The following is a 13,054-nucleotide window of genomic DNA, read 5'->3' on the forward strand; positions in this document are numbered from 1 at the left end:
AAAAAAAAACTAAAGGAATTCAGTACTACAGCAGATGTTAACATGAATCGTGCAGGCTGAAATGACACAAAGCCATATTTAAAAAGAAAAAGGAGGGAAAAATTAGAGGCTGCCAGGGGCTGAGTAGAGACAAAAAGGGACTGCTTAGTGGGAACCAATTTTCTGTTTAGGGTAATGAAAATTTTAGAAACAGATACCAATGATATAGTCACAACATTACTGAATATATTGGCTCTCAACTTTATACTTAGTGTTTAAAAACAACAGATTTTGTTACACATACTTTACAACAGTACAAATAAGTAATTTTACTAAAGATTATTTTAATAAACTAGTCTTACACTTCTTAGTGTTTGTTATAACATTTTAATACATTTGAATCTGCCAGTATTTCACGTAGTATTTTTGCAAGTGTAAGTAATATTGGCCTGCAATTGTTTTTGATGCTACCTTCAGATTTTGTTACCAAGTAAGCTAGCATTATTAAAAGCATCTGTTTCCTTTTTTCTATTCTCTTGGCTTTTTCATAAAAGATTATTTACTAAGTGTTGTATAAAATCACTTGTAAAATTGCCTTGTACCTTTTGGGGACTAGGAATACTGCCAAGATTTTTGACTATTTAATTCCTTTAGTAGTATTTGTTCAGATTATCAGTTTTTATATTTTTCAGTAGTCATCCATTAAAAAATTAAGTCTTAGAGATTCATTCACTTATTATATTAAAGACCTATATTTATACCTGTATTTCATTCTTAATATTTTTCATTTTTCTTTTTCTTTGTAAGTCTTGCCAGAAGTTTGCTTGTCTTAATTTTTTTCAAGGCAGTGTGATGGTTTGGATAGCTTGTCCCTTATGACACTTATGTGATAGAAACTAGGTCCCCTGAAGAAGGGACTTGGAGGGCACCAGAATCCTAAGAGGTGGGCCCTGGTGCAAGGTAATTAGATCACAGGGGCCCTGGCCACGGGAGGGCCCATGCTGGCCTTTCAGTTTGAGTTTCCTTGAGGGCCAGTTGTCCTGCAGACTGCCTGACTCTGGGACTCTGTCTGGATTTCCATGATTTTCCCTCATGCAAAGTACATTTTTGATACCATCTGCCATGAAGCCCTCACCACACCAAGTGGCCAGGGCTGCCCCATTTGGGCTGGTTGCCTCCAAACTGTACGCTAAATTAACCTATTTATGAAGTACCTGCCATAAGATATTTATTGTAATAATAGAAAATAGGGGCTGAGGAGATAGCTCAGATAAAGTGCTTGCCTGACAAATGCAAGGGCCTGAGTCAATCCCCAGTTCTGAAAAAAAAGAGAAAGAAAATGGCCTCATACAAGTTAGCCTTTGATTTTGTTCATCACACTTATTAAATTCTGCTTTTATTATAGTAACTGCTTTTTCTGTATCATGGGATTACTTTTTTTTTTTTTTTTTTTTTTTTTTGATACCAGTAGGATTGAACTCAGGACCTTACATTTGCCAGGCTGGCACTTTTGCCCCTGAGCTATCTCCCCAGCCCTACTTTTTCTACCTTTATTTAAAACATTTAGTGCCCTCCACTCGTCTTTTTATTTAAGTACAGGGTCTATAGGGCCTCACTACAAAGATCCGATTCGTAGTGATCCTTCTGCTCTCAGCCTCCCCAAGCGCTGGGATTACAAGCATAGGTCAACACACCCAGTCTCAATCACGATCTGAGAGTGCCAGGGGCATGGGGCCAGCAAGGCACACTGGGGATTGAACCCAGGTCCCTGCAGCCTGCCTAAGCAGGCGCTTTAGTCCTCTGAGCTATCTCCCCCCCTCCCCCACCCCGTGTTAACTAATTTGTTTTTACTAAGCACTTTTTAGGGCTATGGGATGTAGTTCCTCTAAACAATTCCTCATATCAGTCCACAAGCAATGTACCCCACTTAAAGGTGATAAGGTAGCCTGCCACATTTTTATGGATCTTGGGAGTGTTTGTGACTCCTGGGGCAGCCATGAAGACAGCTTATTCTTCACTGCAGTGGCTGTTATCTGCAGTTTTGCAGCAAGAGATGGCTCTTGAACTTGGGGAATCCAGGTCTTTTTAAGTGGTCAGTTTTGGTCTGAAAGGAGGCACTGTTACTCCTTAAGATAACCTAGAAATCAGTGGCTCAATCACAGCATGCAGAAAAGAAGTGTGGCTTCTCACCTGTGTACCCAACCTGGGAGAATGACATCTAAGTGTTTCCAGCAGGAATTGTATACAGTCTTGCAGTTTTCAATGTAGAAGTCATGCTTATCTTTCACTAAGTGTGTTTCTAAGAACATGACAGTTTTTGGTATTTTAAGTGGTATTTTATCACTAGCATTTGGAAATTCTATTTTTATATACTGTTTTAAGCGGTTTTTCATAGATGCTGTCACATCTAGTTTACTGAGAATTTATTATGAACAGCTATTTCTAAAGTTTCTATTGAATTTTCAAAAGTGAAAGTGGTCTGTACCTGGGACAAAGCCCCCATGGTCACACTGTCGTTTCACTGTGTCTGTAATCTTAATATTTTGTTGAGGATTTTTGTATTAACAAAGGTGATCAGTCTGTAATTTCTTTGAAATAGCCTAGTAGATTCAGGTTATGGCGTTAAGGTTGATAACCTCCAAAAACGTTGGGAAATGTTTCCTCTTTCTATGCCTGGAAAAAAGTGTAATACTGGTACTAATTCCTGCTTTTCTGTTTGACAGAAGCACTTCATCAGTGAAAATGGGGTTCTGGCAGATTTTTAATTATGGATTCAACTTCTTTAACAAATCTAGAACTATGTATAGCATTTTCTTTTGCTACTTTCATTAAGTTGTTTTGAATTTCTTCAAGGTATCAACTATACTGGCAAGACTTCACAGTATTTCTCCTTAGTTGACTGTTCAGAGACTCTAAAGTCACTTTTTTCTTAGCCTTATCAAAGACTTAACCTTTAACCTTTTCAAAGAAGTTTCAGCTATCTTTAGTATTCTTCTGTTGTCATTGATTACTATCATATTTTCTTTTCCTGTGCCTCTGTTGGATTGTGTTTGGAAGCACAAATTTAATCCTTTTCTTACAAATAATTTAAATCTTTAAGTTCCCAAGTACCTGTTGTAAGCTGAATCCCACATTTGATGTTTTATTATTCTCTTCCAAGTAACCATTTCCTTTCTTCCCCCCCTTCTCATTTCTTGATAGATATAATAATGTTACTAAATGTTTCAACATCTGGGAATGTTTGTATAGGTCCTGTTATCCTCAGAATACAAATTTATATACTTTGTAAATTCAGGTCTCTGTTTGGGGCCAGTATGTTTTCTGGGTGAATAACCCACATGTGAGAATGTAGATTCTGGTTATTAGCTTTAGTGCTGTCTGTGTTCAATATTTTATATTTGTATTGGCTCTATGTCTATCAATTTCTTTTTCCCTATCAGATTTTACTTCTCATTATTTTGCAGCTTACTGCTTGAGAGAACTCTGGTTAGTCTTTATCTTAAAATCTACTTTATATTACTATAACCATTCATTGCCTTCAGTATGTTTTTCTAAGTTTTTACTTTTAATGTAAGCTAAGTCTTTTCCTTATAAACAGCACACATCTAGGTCCTGTACTCATTAATCCAGCCCAACGCCGTTGCTTCTAACGGGAGTATTTACAAGCTGTCCTGTCTGAAGTGCCTTCTTTGGTGCCTGTTAAGTTTATTTTTTTATTTTTTTTAAATTTTTATTTATTTATTTATTCATTGTGTGTGTGGCCAGCTCAGCCCACCAGGGGGCGGGTCTGGCTGGCATGTGGTGCTGGGGATTGAACCGCAGTCCCCGTGCTTTGCCAAGCTTGTTCCAAGTAGGTGCTTTAGACCACTGAGCCATCTCTCCAGCCCGGTGCCTGTTAAGTTTAAATCGGCACTTTTCTCATTCAATTTCAAAAGCTCTCCCTATATAGATTTTTTATTGTAGCAAAATATACTCCAAACTTACCATTTTTCTGACTTTATGGGAACAATTCAGTACCTTGACAGTGGTTTGCATCCATCTTACCCATTTTAAGAATTTTTTCATCATTAAAAATAAGCTACCCCAGATGCTAATTCCCATTCCTATCACTCCGCTAGTCTTAATTACTGGATTATTCTAGGTACCTCCTTACATGAAAGTAGGCACCATTTCTTCTTTTATATCTGACTTGCTATGAGGTGTTCGATTTGTTCATGTTGTAGCATTTGTCAGAATTTCCTTTGTAAGGCTGAATAATACTCCATGACACACACGCATAGACCATGCCTAGTGCTTACCCTGCCCCCTTCTGTTGGTGGCCACTGTGAATAAAGCTGCCGTGAACACCAGATGCAAGCACTGAAGCAGCTCTCCACTCTCTTGGATATGACGTGGAACTGCTGGGTTATGCAGTAACCTGCTCGGCTCATGAGAGGAAAAGCTAGTGTTTTTTTTTTGTTTTGTTTTGTTTTGTTTTTGGTGGAACTGGAGATTGAACTCAGGCCCTTGTGCTTGCCAGGCAAGCACTTATTGTACTGAGCTATCTCCCCGGCCCCCAAGCAGTCTTAAAATATTTACTTTTATACTACTTTTGTTTAAATTTGTCGTAAGAGTTAAAAATTTTCCTTTTCTACCTTTTTTCTTGCATGTTGTGGAATAATTTCCTTCCTCAGGTTATGCTTAGATGTTGCTTCAGTTAAGGTTGGAAGATATAAACAGGGAAATTAATTTGCCAGCTGTGGACTTTTGCTTTCACCACCATATGAGGATGCCATCGGCTTCCACGCTTCACTTTGCTTTTGTGATTGTCCACTCTGTTACTTATTTGAAGATCATGTGTGCCACCCCCGGCCCTGTGGCGGGCCTCCAAGTGCACCCTGGCAGCTTTTAAGACCCTACAGATGCTCTTCACCTCAGGATGGGTTCTGAGGTGTTCCAAGTGCCTCACTTAAAGCAGACATCCCAGCTCAGCCACTCGGTACACCATGGAGCGGCAGGCAGTACCTCCCTCAGGACTTGGGGGCTGGCTCTGGCCGTGGCTGGCTGCTGCCACTCAGCACCGAAAGACAGGCTCATGCCACACACTGCCTGCCTGGGACAGACCTAAACTCCAAATCCCAAGTAGTGTTCACGGAGTGGCTATCACTTTCATCCATCAGCAAGTTGGACCATTTAGTGAGAACTGTTTTGACATTATAATACCATGCAGCTGTGGAGTGGTCAGTGCATCCTTTAGTTGGGCTACCTCAGTCTGATGACATCATGGTACTGAAAAACTCTCCCACCCCAAGTCTTTTAGCTGTTCTGATTAAATGTGTGTGTTTTCTGTCTCCTCCTTCTAAGTTAGCCCCTTTGTGTCCTATTCTTCAGTGCTGTTTCATCCATTTCTTCCAATCACCTAGTTCACAAAGGATTTTTCTGTTTATCTTGTGTGTTGAATTTCTAACCAACCATCACCTTTTCATTCAAAGTTCTAGGTTTCCCCCCACCCCCCAAGCCTGGTCATGTCTGGTACTGCCTCAGACATAATCTTTACTCATTTAAACATTTCAGAGTATGTACTGGATCACTCCACAATCTGTAAATTTTGTACATAGGACTAATGGAAGATCGGACTGACTCTTGCTTATTGTGTCCTTTTGGTCTGTTGCTGTTTCCTGAACCAAGGTTTTACCCTGTTGTAATCTAGATTGACTTCAAACTCATCGTGAATGCTGGGATTATAGGCTTGCACCATCACCCCTGGCTGGCAACTTTTTGTCTTTCTTGTTACATTAGATTATGAGGGACAGTCTTTTTATCTAATTATCTGTGGGGCTCCTACTTTTCCTATTCTTGATCCAAATCTGAATAAAGGAACTTCTAAAGACATTTCTTGGACAACTTTCCCCAGTTTTAAAGGTTGGGCTTCCAGAGGGGTGGTGGCACATAGGGATCCTGACTGCCCCCACTTGGCCAGAGGTCAGCACCCTGCTTGTGGTCTGCCTCACACTTGATTTCAAAATGCCTCATATTACAGCTGTGGCTGCACTTCTCCTTTGTAAATTCTTCTGTAATACAAAGGACCAGAAGACAAATTATTTCAATCTCTTACCATTTTAGGACTAGCTAGCCAGTCACTACTCTGTTGTTAATTCCAATTTGTAAATTAAATCAATCAGTTTTCTTTGAAAACAGTTTCTACCAGTCTTGGGAAAGTTTTTCCATGTCAGCATTGTAATAATCACTAAGAAATCACTATAGTACTTAATTACTTTGCTGTTGAAAAGAGCTTGCAGCAATCTCTTATACCTGCATTTACTAAAAGATGTAAATTCATAGTCAGAGGATGTCAATAAACTAAATGAAATATTATATGAATATTTTAATGCAAAATGCTTACACTTAAAATTAGCAAAGCTTCTTTTAAATTAAAATTCCATTTAACTAAAGATGGTTAACCCCAAGAATTGTACAGTAGTTGATCTCCGCTATATAGTGCCGGTTCTATGCAATCCAATGAGAACTGCATCATTAGCTGTCACTTCCTCCATTGCTTTTTTGTGCCCAAGTGGGCAGGTGGGGGGTGGGGATGGGGACAACAGCTGGGATGACTAGGACGACTGGGAACTGGGACAGACAGAATAAAACCCAAATCAACTGCGCAGTGATTCCTAAGTTATAAACTCATTTGACTAAGCTGTCCCAACAAACAGCTAGGGAATAACTGCAGGTATTGTTCCAGAGCTGATCCAAGGTTTTGTTTTTACAGCTTGGTAAAAGATCTGCACTAGGTAAGAAGTCACAGTTTAAGGATGCATTTCTGGAAATAGTTACTACATATACACATTTAGTGTCTGTAAACACTAGAAATATACATTAGACAAGAGTACCCTCACAAGTCGGGTATATTTTAAAAAAGAAGATGAGGTAACATGAAATCTCAAAGTCCACAGGAATCCTGCCTGAAGAGTTTGAACAGCTGCCAACGATTCACTTCCAATGTGCAGGGTTAGGGTTTGCTGAAACTCGATTCACTGGCTTTCAGCATAGCTACTGCATCTTTCACTGCATGGTAGATAACATTCTTCACCTAAAAGAAAAGATGATGGTTTTATCATTAAATCTAAAATCTGTCACAAAGAATAAATACCTCACTACTCCCAATTTTATTACTTTCTCTCAGAATGTAAGTCAATATTCTGTATGAATTGCCAGTATTACAAAGGGCTCCTTTCAAGCAGTAGTCTACATACACTTAAAACGCACGCCCCCTTTGGAGAGCTGAAAAGCTTATTTTCTTCCTGCTGTAAGTTTTGAGGCCATGTGACCCTAGTGACTGCAGGGTGAAGCTGAGTCTCTCAAGGTCTTTTTTTTTCTTTCAGTTTTTATATTTTTCTAACTTTTCAACAATGAAATATTATATATTCACTATTTAGAGTCTTTCAAAATACTACCCTTTTTCCTATTTTTAAAAATGGTAATTAATTCAAAATCCTTGGTCCAGTGATGTATCTCCCACTTTTTTATTAGTATATGTTTGGAGTATGTAATAATTTTATGTATATTTTAGGGAATTAGTACATGTACATATTCAAGTATATTCCCTTATTTCCATCAATTTATTTTTGTCAGCACCAGACTCATTTATCTCATAAGACCTCATAAAGTTAACTATCAAAGATACAGATCAATAAATAAGAGTATAAGACACACACACACAAAAAATAAAGTGAGTTCATTGAACCATGTTTTTAAAAAAAAAAAAAAAAAAGATACAGGATGAGAATGTTATAGCAGCTATCATGTGACAGGGGAAAGGCTTTGAAATACGCTAGACCTGATTGACAATCTCAGTTTGAGTGTTTCTTCATTTGTAAAATAAAGGTAATACCCATCCAAAAAATAAATAAATAAATAAATAAATAAAAATACTGCCCTTTTTTGATGGCAAGGATTCAGTTCTACCCTAAGAACACTGCCGCACAGGGCAAGTGCTGTGTTTTAGGGCTCTGTCTGCGGCAGCTACGTCAGGAAGTTCCGCCTGCGACCTGTATACTACCTACCTACCATCTTTCTCTAGGCGGTAGTCCCACACAATTAAAAATAGTGTCCAGAGTGCCATGGCCAATTCCACTGACTTTGTTGCCACATAGCCAAGGGAAGCCAAAGCTGAGACTTGGTGCCATTTTTACCTGCAATTTATCCTCATGATTGGTATGAGTCTGTGACAGGTAACGGAATTCCTGAGTAAGCCAGAAGCAGTGTTTGACATGCTCTGGAGACACAAAGTCTTCAGCCACTTTGATACAACTGTATAAATTATGAACCTGAAAAAAACAGCAAGCCACATCAGTTAACAAACTTGGAAGTGCATACCAGAAAGAGAAAGAAGGAAAAGTGACGGTTCTTGCCTGGTGCGGAGCGCCTGCCGGGATAAACACCACATCCCCAAGAAACTGTACAATAGCCCAGCCTTGAACTCCATACTCTTGATGAAGACGCTTCCTCAGTGACCGGTCTAAATACCAGCTCTGATCGTGAATCGGGTCATGGTCTGCTGGGTTTTCTTGACCCTGCTCTTCTGATACCTAGAAAACATTCAGAAGGTTGTGCAACTGAGCAACGCGCTAAGACCTTGTGAGGACACCCCTCACCTCAAACAGTTTTCCATATCAGGCTGACTTTATCCTTGTAAGCAGAAAAACAAAAAGTCTCAAAAACATCAGTTGAGTGAACAAAGAATGACAAGGAAAACTCAGATTCCTTGCTTATTCATTTCTTATAAACCATCACCAGCAGGGTGCACAATTTTGTTACCTTTAAATCTAAGTAGGTAGAAGTTCCTTAGAAATGAAGTTGTTTCACTAAAGACTAGTATTCCCTTAACAATGAGTCACAGAACAATACCAGAGATTATTATAAACTTGTGTATTCTCAACCCAGTCTGGTGAGGCACATTCAGAGCAACCACACTGAGAAAACAAGATGGTGAACAAGTCTTGTGGAACAGTCATGTAACCCTTAGCCAAAAATGCAAACAGCAGCCTTTTTTTGTTTTGTTTTGTTTTTTGGTACTGAGGATTGAATTTGGGACCTTGTCCTTGTGCTTGCGCCACTAATCTAACCCTGACCAGACAACAGCAACGTTAAAGACCTGTCTGGTGCCAGACCCTGCGCAAGCAGTGCTCCTATCTGTATTTTCCAAATTACTGAAGAATGTGAACCAAAAATACCTGGGATGCAATAAGCAATCTTAGTGCTGAACAACTGCCAAACAACCTTCTGCACAGCGCCCTTGCGGAACTGCACACTACAGGGGAAACCCAGACTCCCCCCATGCTTACAGTCCCCTGCTAAGAATACAAATAGGGCCTCTCTCACCAAATAGGGCAAGCAACACGAGTACAGCCCCTAGTAACTCAGTTTAGGACCAACGGGTGACAAGAGGAATTTCTGAAGTCTTTAGACATTCAAGGGAATAAAACAAATATATGCTAGGAGACAACCTAATTTGAAGGGAGAGAATAAAGATTTCAAAATAGACTGTAACACAAAATAGACATAAAAGACATGCCCTCCTCTTCAGAGATGCAATCCCAATCTTTTAGAATCTTTGTTCCTTAGCAACCACCGCGGCCTCGCCAATCTGACATGCCAGTCAGCTCGTGCTATGCACTCACTTATAGTAACTGCTATTCTTGCGTCCCTCCTCAAAAGCCATGGGGTAAGAAGCACACCTTTTTAAGGAATTCTCTTATCTTCTCTGTGTCTTTAGCAGCATATATGTGCCAGAGGGCTCCTGGCTTCTCCTTTCCTTCAATAAATCGCTTTATTGTGAGTTCATCAGAATCTCCATCTTGGATGGTTCTAAGGACTTCTAGAAAGCAAGCAAGCAGGTGTCAGACCACAAGGCCAAGCTTAGGCAGCAGGCCCCACTTCTACCCTCAACTTCGTACCTTCCTCTTGCTCACACTGTCCTTTGGGAATCCCCACATACACCATGACATTAGCTGCATCAGACACATCTAAGTGAAGATTTGTTGTCCCATACTTCCGATCTTCTGGAGTAATTAATCCTGCAAAAAGAAAATCCCTTAAGTCTACTAAAGACAACAAAGGCTTAGGTCTTATACTTGATCACAAAATTGCTCTTTAGTCAGCAGAAATAAGAGAACTACATTTTTTATCCTTTCCACTTTGAAAGAAAATCCCTTTTCAATATAGAATTACAAAAATAAATCAATTCAGCACCTGCTGTTGATAAGTAAAGTAGGACCTCTTAGGACTCTTCCTTCTGAGAGCACTGGAAACAACGTGGATAAAATTACTGATTGAAAGTATCCACAACAAGGTCAGTGCGCTGGCAGGGACACTCGGAAGCAAGGAGTAGAGAGCAAAGCGCACGAGGTAAAGCGATTTGCCTGAAGAACGCTTCTTTAACCAGGTGAGCTCAAGCTTCAGTCGTGGCAACCTAGGAGGCGCTGCAGGCAAGAGATGACACCCAAGGCCCCCTGCAGTGTAAGGAGGAGCCTGCCCAGCTGGGCCCTGTGAGGCCCCTCTAGCCTGTGGTGCACGCTTCCAATTCCTCCCCCAAGATGCTGCGCCTTGCTCGGCAACTACTCTGAAGCTCTCCAGCCCCTGCCATCACCCTGGGCGGCCTACCTGACATCAGGACTCGGCTGCTCAAACTGGGCAGCAGACAGAAGTATGGCATAAGGGGTCAGTCAGCAGACCCAGGACCCAGCTTGCAGCCTCCAAAAAGGCCCTCTGTTCTCTCTGGCTTGTGAGGGCCTGCGGCTGTGAGGGGGCTGTCCTGTGGAGGCCATGCCACATCAAGCTAGCTCAAGACCTGTCTAGAGCCCTGTCATATTTTTGTTTTCTTTCTCACCTGCTGAAATAGCCTCTCTAGGAGTAGGGAAAGCATTAGGTATTGGGCTGGAAGCATGGGATGTATGAAATGCACTTTAAAATATCTGAAGGAAAAATATCAAGGGAAGAAGTAATGAAGCCATAAACTGCAAAAGCAGCGTCCCGAGGTGAAGAGTGTATGGTGAGGGGCTGTACTAGGCTCTGTTTTCACTGTGCTGGGAAAATTTTTTCTCAGGGAAAAGTTAGCAAGAAAATAAGCCAGTAACATACTAGAAATAAAATGGATGAAACACTTACTTATGACAGTATGAATGAATATCAAAAAAGGTTAATTCTACTTATAGAATCTTAAAAGCAGATTTAAAAGCAAAGATTATGCAGAAAGGTGTATACATGCAGTACAACAACCCCTGCAAGGCAATGATGAACGCAGAGCAGGAAGAGAGTTCAGACTAAGAGACCGTGCTCCGCTGGGAAGAAGCGCGAAGGGCCGAGAACAGGTCTCAAAGCCACCTCGGGGGCTGCCTCCTGCTCTGACCAACACCTCACTGAGTAAAAGAGCGAGCTGTGCAGCACAAGGAAGGACACGACCCTACTTGGCATAGGCCTCTGACACAGCCTTGAGTGGATACACATTTATGGCACAGGACTCTAACCCCAGGAGCATGATGAACCCAAATGGAACTGAGACTTTAAGAGCATAATGGTCACAGGGAAGGATTCTCAAAAAACATCTTGAGACAAATACCACCATGGACTTTAATGTTTCCGAGAAGGAATCTGTAGAACTCCACATCTGTATTCTTTTCTAGCCTCTAGCTGCTTGCTTCTGGATGGGTACAACTTCATCAAAGTAAAAGCTTTTACAGAGTAACACTGCCACCTACCTGGTACCGTCCCAGAGGAAATGACCTGCTGCCAAGCTGTTTAATCCAAGCAGGCACTTAATTTTGAGAATTTCTCAGATACCCTACAAAACTTCACGACACATATAAAGCTTAGGTAATCATTAGGGGACATCAGTGGAAATACGCTTTCACATACCGAACATTTAGAGCGCATCCCCACTGTGCCCCAGAGGCTCCCCGTGCAGCAGCTCTGATCAGGCTCACCAAGGTACAGGGAAAGGAAACACAGATGGGAAATGGGCAGCAGAGCCGCGCGCACACAGGAGAGCCCACAGGAGGAAACGGCAGGATTTCCATCTGCACTGCCCTCTCCCGCACTGTTTCTCACCCTGCACCGGCAGAACTACCAGGGGCACTTAGACTGTTGGAAGCTTTGAAACACAAGCACCCCCTTCTTAGAATGTTCTCCAGCTACACCACTGGTGGGGTTCCCTGGGCTAACTCAGCCAGGACAGAAATGGGAGACTGGCTGGGACTCCAAAGACTGTCCTTTGTTGAGGAGGGCTGCCTCTGGCCTGAGATGGTATGGAAGGATTATGAGACAAAGAAATAAAATCAAACGAATAATTTCTAAGAGAACTGGAAAAATGACAACCAAATAATATTTTTAAAGAGGTAAATGAAATTCACTTTAGATTTAAATAGGTAGAATTTCATTCATCAGTAAATTGGCAAATAATTCCCTCAAAATGGCCAACTTTAATCGTCTTGTAATGAAAGACCGTATGTTGAAACCGGATGAGGTTGAAGTAATGGCCAAAGATAAATGGTAAACACAAAAATCAATTTTTATCCCAAGCAATCTTCATGTTGGACAGCTTTCAAGTCCAAATAAAAATCCAACTCAAAGAGTGCTTTCAGTACTAACTTTTCTACCCATGAGCACAAAACACTGCATTTAATTGTATCAGCTGTTAAAACAGCTTGAAAAAATACTAGCAGACTGACCTAAATAAACATGAAATTTCTGCAATACAAAACAGTGTAGACAGAAGTACAAAATTTCACATGCCCTGTCCCTACAGCTACAGAAAGGAAATAAACATCTGACCAAGGAACGAAGACAGGTGCTGTTTGAAGCGTTAGCTCTTTTCCATTGCTCCCTTCCCTAAAACACGTTTTCCCCGCACTGTGACTACCGAGGCGCTTCCTCCTCACCATAAGCATTATACATCTTGGGACCGAGATCTGGCCGGACGAAGTAGTTTGGCAGTTTAGAGGCCAGGTTCAACTTGCCATCTCGCCTGGTGTACTCGGGTAGTGGGATGTTGGCCATCAGGTCATCAAATCTAGAACGAGAGCCAGAATTTGCCAAG

The 13,054-nt window shown here is 41.0% G+C and overlaps 1 protein-coding gene across 4 annotated transcripts in view; it reads right to left on the minus strand.

The window, feature by feature from the left end:
- Positions 1-5,468: 5,468 nt before the first annotated feature.
- Positions 5,469-13,054, minus strand: part of Kdm3a (lysine demethylase 3A) — a 45,319-nt gene continuing 37,733 nt past the window's right edge. For all 4 annotated transcript variants that reach the window (XM_023702923.1, XM_023702925.1, XM_023702922.1 and 1 more), the window contains exons 21-26: positions 12,897-13,027; positions 9,918-10,037; positions 9,699-9,838; positions 8,373-8,549; positions 8,154-8,288; positions 5,469-7,051 (exon numbers count right to left, since the gene is read on the minus strand). In XM_023702923.1, coding sequence (XP_023558691.1) covers positions 6,971-7,051; positions 8,154-8,288; positions 8,373-8,549; positions 9,699-9,838; positions 9,918-10,037; positions 12,897-13,027 — 784 coding nt within the window. In that variant the 3' untranslated portion in view covers positions 5,469-6,970. The remainder of the gene's footprint in view (positions 7,052-8,153; positions 8,289-8,372; positions 8,550-9,698; positions 9,839-9,917; positions 10,038-12,896; positions 13,028-13,054) is intronic.

Source organism: Octodon degus, unplaced genomic scaffold, assembly GCF_000260255.1.
Source record: "Octodon degus isolate 3935 unplaced genomic scaffold, OctDeg1.0 scaffold00162, whole genome shotgun sequence".
Classification (NCBI taxonomy): Eukaryota; Metazoa; Chordata; class Mammalia; order Rodentia; family Octodontidae; genus Octodon; species Octodon degus.